The sequence below is a fragment of the Empidonax traillii genome, unplaced genomic scaffold (assembly GCF_003031625.1).
Source record: "Empidonax traillii isolate 1590-97213 ecotype Southwest subspecies unplaced genomic scaffold, ASM303162v1 scaffold3739:size17074, whole genome shotgun sequence".
NCBI lineage: Eukaryota > Metazoa > Chordata > Aves > Passeriformes > Tyrannidae > Empidonax > Empidonax traillii.
This window is the reverse complement of record NW_020958932.1, coordinates 1-6,263: the sequence shown is the minus strand read 5'-3', so window position 1 is coordinate 6,263 and position 6,263 is coordinate 1. Positions and strand designations below refer to the sequence as shown.

The following is a 6,263-nucleotide window of genomic DNA, read 5'->3' as shown; positions in this document are numbered from 1 at the left end:
CGCCTCTCGCCTCTGCTGCCCGTGCCGCTGCCGCTCTGGCCGCCACTGGCCGGGCGAGCGAGCAGCCTGCGGGGGCAGGACGCTGCGGCGGCGGCGGCTGCGGCTCCAGCGCCGCTCGGCGGCGGCCAACAGCGACACCCGGAGGCGCCGCCGCAGCACTGCAGCCGCCTTTGGGCCGCGCTCAAAGGGATCCGCATTTCCGCCGCGCTGGAGGCTGCACCGGCTATGGGGTGTCTGTTCTAGTATTATCAGCAAGCGCAGAAGCTTTTGCCTAATGTTTAGCATGAAACCTGAAGATTTTAGTAACAGTAGTAGTCTTATAATGAAAAGCAGGTATGTGGCTTTTAACTACCACATATAAGAATATAAGAATATTCTTATTCTCTGCCACAGACTCTTACATCTTGAGGCCTTAGATGGCACAAAAACTAATAAAGAAAATACGTGTAGCAGAGCAGTGTGTTCCCTTAGGAACCGTCAAGGAACTGAAGTAAAAAATCTGAAAATATCATGCGCAAATGGTTTAGAGATTATGTGTATCACTGATTTCCCAGCACCTGTGAGAAAAGGAAGTCAGTGGGCTAAACACTGTGTAGATCCAGAAGTAGAACGTTCACTCCCAATGCAGTTAAGGCATGCTAGTTTGTCTAAAGTCCTATGCCTATTTCAGAGGGCAAGAGAGAGGAAGAAGGAAATCCTGAAAGATCCAATATCTGCTCTTCCTCCTTTTCAAAACTGAATAATTTCTTGCCAAACCTTTTTCTGCCTTTGATGTTTCATCCTCCTGCCCATGTCCTAATCAATGTCACTGTACACACCAGCCACGGGAAAATGAAAAACCAAGTTCACACCCAGACACTGACCTCTCTTCCATGTAGAGAAACCTTCTGTTTTCTTGGTGGAAACCCTGAAGTCCAGGGCCTGCTCTAAAAATCAACTTCACATTTCTATCTCATTGATTTGGAGATCTTCTCAGCAAAAGTCAATCTAAGAGCAGCATGAGCAGCTGAATGCCTTTCAACAATTTCTTACAACTCATACAGAAGCCTAAAACTTTCTTCTGACCTCACTGGGACAGGAACTTCTGTGATGTGGTTTTTCATTGTTTTTTCCACAACTCTGTCATGAATGTTCATGCCCAGAGTACTTGGAAACTCACTGAAGCCTCAAGGTGTAAGCTAGGCAAGCTGCAGTGATTTCAGGGGGCTACTAAGTCTCTCTTGACTAAATTGAATGACTTTACTACCATCAGATCTCCTTTTTATCAGAAGAACAACACTTCTTGGCACTTCAGAAAGAAGCCAAATACTTCCTGCAGGCCGACATGGGGCTAGTTATTAACTTCTAGACACTATCAGACACATTTGGGCCTGGACAATGTAGGAAATCACACAGAAGGGCACATAGATGTGTAGTCCTCAAAGACATAAGAACAATCCTCTGGTAGCTGGAATTGGCCAGCAGAGCTTTACAGTCTCTACTATGTTGTGGAGTTTACCAGAGGGAGATCAGAGGTGATTGCTGCTATGCAATAATGTTCCTTGACCTTTATGTTTGTTATGCATTTGGAGTCAGCAGTGGGTAGCTCAAGTCCCTCACTCATTTCTGAATATTAAAAACCAAAATCCAACAGTTTTGCTGGCTGAAATTAGGCAAATATACAAGTACTTTACCATAACTCTGCCTTGAAAAATAATCTTCTAGAGCCACTCTTCACCTGGAAGACACTAAGTTCTGAACCCACAAATGAGGACCTAAAGCCTTTATTTCAGGCTATGTAGTTCATTTCTGGAAATGCACCAGTCCTTGTGATATTTTCTAGGTTGTGGCCTGTTCATTTCCTATGAATATGAAGTTATAAGTGTAAATGCCTCATATATGACTAAGTGGTATAGCAAGTTGCTGCAAACTTGGATTCTCCTTGCATTATGGGGACTTCATTCTGCTCTTCATTCTTGTCTCCCAGCTCAGGGCATTAAGTACCTGGAGAACAACTAGATCTTCCTATTAAATTCTGGGGCAAAGAAGGCATTAAGTACCTCAGCCTTTTCCTCAGTCTTTGTCACTGTACTTACCTTTCACATCCAAGAAAGGATGGACATTCTCCTTAGCCCTCCTTTTAATGATAGTTACATATGGAAACATTTTTATTGTCTTGTATGGATCAGGTGGAATAATATTCTTAAGACAAACTTATTGAGCAGAATCAAATCAAAGGCATGGTCCTCCTTCAGGTACAAACTGTGTTAACTACGACAGATAAAGAAATGACCGTCTGTTCTTCTACAGTTCCACCTCCTAGAGCTCCCCTGTCTTTTCTCCAGCCCCACACAACTGGCAGTTTGCTCCTAACCTTCTCAAAACTGGCAAGAATATATCATTAGAGGATAAAGCACTATAATTACACCTAGAAGGGAAGTACATTTATCTGCTCATCATCATTTTGAGAAGAAACGGAAGGATTCTAAAGCACACAAGGAGTAAAAGGCCAGCATAAAAAAAGAGTGGTTATCAAACCCAGAATGGCTCAACAAGCTAATGGGGTAGGGGGAATCCACTCTCTTTTATCACATGCACTGTTCTGCTTCTACTAAGCTTATACTTTCACCTATTCCTCTCCAGAAAATCTGAACACACAGACACGCTCACACCTCCTGCCTTTCACACCTGCTGTAGCATGAGTAAGAGGCAACCATGTGCTTCTAAAGGAAACTATGGCGATAATTAAAAGTAAACCTACATACATAGAAAATCAAGAAAAGAAAATCGAGAATATAAGTCAGACAAGCAAGGCAAGGAAGCACCAGAAAAAGGAGGCTTGATACAGAGTCTTCTCAGTCTGTGGGTATGGAAATTCCTCCCTGAGAGGACCTGGAAGTCATTCAGGTGTCAAGCTGCAAGTGTGACCCTTAAAGTCTTACTGTGGTGTGTACACCTTACACAAATATGAAGCTGTAATTGAAAACACCTTATTATGGGCCTATTTCTTAAGTTCAATCTTTTCAGAAATTACAGCAGATGCTCTTTCTTCTGCTGCTTTGTTTTTCCTCACACACAAAACTCTTTCTGAGGAGTTTAAAGCAAGGATTTGCTGCAAAGTCACAGTCACACTTTCAAATGCAAAAGTATTTAGTAGAAATGGGAAAAAAAAAAAAAAAAAAAAAAAAAAAAAAAAAAAAAAAAAAAAAAAAAAAAAAAAAAAAAAAAAAAAAAAAAAAAAAAAAAAAAAAAAAAAAAAAAAAAAAAAAAAAAAAAAAAAAAAGCCATGACCTTCCAGAAAAGAATGGCTTGAAAGAAACTGTAATTACAATTACAAATAAATACAAGTTCAAAGAAACGCTACACTGCGGCATTCCAGAGAGATACAGGTGGCTAAAGGAGGCTTCACACGGGAATTACAAGCGGTTCTACACATGCATCATGGATCTGCATGCACAGTAATTGTGGAAATACTTTATTACTGGAGTACTGTCTTGGTCTTTCAGGACAGGGAAAGGAAGATCAGAGCAGAAATGGCATTGGCCTTGGAACCAGGCATGAAATCAAACAATTTCTCAGCAGACCCCACCTATTTTCTGTCTCACCTGTTTTCCTGGTTCAAAGTCAGCCTCTCACCCTCATTGCTCTGCATTCACAGCCTTTGGTTCCACCATGGATAATGTCCAGTATTTTGACTGTATGTCAGCCTCAAGGGAAAGCACATGTAATCCAGCGATATTTGAGGAAAATAAAAGTTTATGAAGGGCTTTGTCTTGGCAGCTGAACACTTTGAAGTTATGGATGGATACTGCTCCCCAGCAAAACCATTATTAGAGATCTTTTAATGTTTTAAGAGTTCCCAGCTAAAATGAGGCCCAGCTTTAGACCGGCATGACAAGCATGGCAAAAATGGGAAACTTTAAAAACTGAAGGCACCCTATTTAACATTTCAGATTACACCAAATGTAGTAGATAAAAAAGAAGGATATCTAATTGGTAAAAAGTCCATCATAGCCACAGGTACTCAGAGTAGGGACTCTCTTCTCCAACTCTTCAAAACTTTCATGGTGTTCTCTGACATAATTTGCAAGAACAAAACACCAGTTGCTAAGATAAAACACTTGTAATGTGCCCCATGATCAGGCCATGAACCTTTACCAGGAAGTGGAGGTACATTTCTCTGCAAGATCCACTAGCCTGACATTTGAGATAATTTGAACAGCAGTGGGTACACAAGAAGGGTATCCACTTGGTAAAAAGTCCATGGAACAGTCACACAGGAGCTCACACCAAGGACCATAGCTGCAGTTCCTCAGTGTAATTTCTTTGGACAAGAAAAGATGGGAAATGCATGGAACCATGACTGTGGGCCTCATATGAAAACTAGGAAATCCTGAACGTTTACACCATTTTTGCATCTTTAAGACATTTCTAACTATACCAGGCTTTTTTTACCAGCCCTGTCTTTGGACAGACAGAATTTTTCATCCTGCCCAAACACTATGGGAAGGAGAAGCTGACTTTGTAGGCAGGCACCAATGGAAGAAAAGTCACAGAGACATCTTCTCCTAATCTGAGAAAAAGGATCACGACATGGACGAATGAAAAGAGATTTCCCTGCTCATCATGTTACACTGAAGAAAAGTAAAATTTGCTCAAGAGCATAAGCAATATACTGCTCTGATTAAGATCCAGTCATCAAAGTATCAGCTCAGACACTGTCATCCTTCTTCAGCATAAAGGCAGCTCAAGATACATGGGCTCTCAAAGCTTGAAATAAACTGTACATTGATGCCCAGCAACATGCAACATGAAAGCAAACTCATCAACCCACAGCTGAGCAGTGCGATATTAAAAAATATGACACCTTTACATTAATATTCTGTAGTCCTCAACGAAGCCTAGGAATTGGAAAAACCTTGTCTCACCAGTATCTCCTCATACACAGCACCCCCAAGACCCTCCTCAAACCCTTCATAGCTCAAAGGGTTATCACAGATCTTCATAACTGCCCAATAAAGTCCACCCAGAAAAAAGCTGCACAACTTCTCCTTACCACAGATAAAACCTGCCTTCTCATCATGTGTACGTAAGAAGCTAGGCATTTTCTTCCATAGGACTTTAAGGAAATGTGTCTCTGAAAGTCTTTCCCTTTAAAGTTGTGAACATGAAAAAAGTAATAATCAGATGAATGTAAAAGATGTGACCAGGTACAAATTAGATCATCATAACGAGCAAAGCAAGAAGTAAATACCCGCGAGGGGAGTGGGGGAAGGATCATAACATACTCTTCTAGATTATGGCACTTAGGGTCAGGTAATTAGTGCATAACAAACACGAAGTTTGCTCTTTCCAAAGCTCCCATCACAACACTTCTCATAAGTAGATAATTAGGCTGTTAGCTGAGAGTTAATGTCGACCTGCAAACATATGGGAGGAACAGCCCCAGCACCCATATAGCAGAAATAACATGTTCTTGGGAAGACGAAATGATAGAGTGCATTATATTACAGACGGACACTGAACTGGGAAAGTAGGAAAACATTCCCTTGTGTCATTCAACAAACACTGACAAAAAAGAGTCGCATCTTCAACCCCTCAAAACTTGCATGATGCTCTTAGACACAAATAATTTGCAAGCAATTCTAATCAAGCTGCCACCAGAACCATGTCATGGCTTTCTCACAGATATATTTACATCTCTCCGTGAAGAGATGAAACATCGAGGTTCTAAAAGAGCTGTAGACCTCAGGAGAGACTGAGTCAGTGAAAAGCATATAACACAGTAGTGACAGCATAAATATATAAATGCCTACTGTACCCAACATTCAGCAGCATTTCTGCCTTGTCCGCATTTTCTAAGGCTAAGACCCGATCCTACCTACATCCACTACTCCACAGCAAGAAGCACCAACGCTCAGTACGTCAATGAACGAAGCTTTACCTTCCTTGTCAGCAAAACCCACTACAAAAAACTCAAGCAGGACGAGGAAAGGGCTGGAAAGCGGAAGACGGAAGCACCGCGGAGAAAGACTGGTAAAAGGAACTCACCGGAGGAGGAGCAGAGGGGTCGGCGGGACGGTCGCCGGCAGGTTCCTCGTCGCCGAGCAGCGGTGCGGGCTCGTCGGGCGGCGGGCGGGCCGGGAGGGTGTCGCAGCAGCTGGCGGCCGAGAAGCGCAGGTGGCTCTTGCGCGAGTCGGCCGTGAGAGACACGTCGTGCGAGTAGGAGTGCAGGAAGGCGCGGACGCCGTCGATGCCCACGAAGTGCGTGGCAGGCACGCCGC

General features: G+C 42.7%; 1 protein-coding gene across 1 annotated transcript in view; it reads right to left on the bottom strand.

Annotated features, from left to right (window-relative positions):
- Positions 1–285, bottom strand: part of LOC114072697 (protocadherin gamma-B5-like) — a gene marked incomplete at its 3' end in the record, with an annotated part of 11,058 nt that extends 10,773 nt beyond the window's left edge. The window contains exon 1 of the mRNA XM_027910560.1: positions 4–285. Within this exon, the coding sequence (XP_027766361.1) occupies positions 4–285 (282 nt within the window). The remainder of the gene's footprint in view (positions 1–3) is intronic.
- Positions 286–6,263: the final 5,978 nt, after the last annotated feature.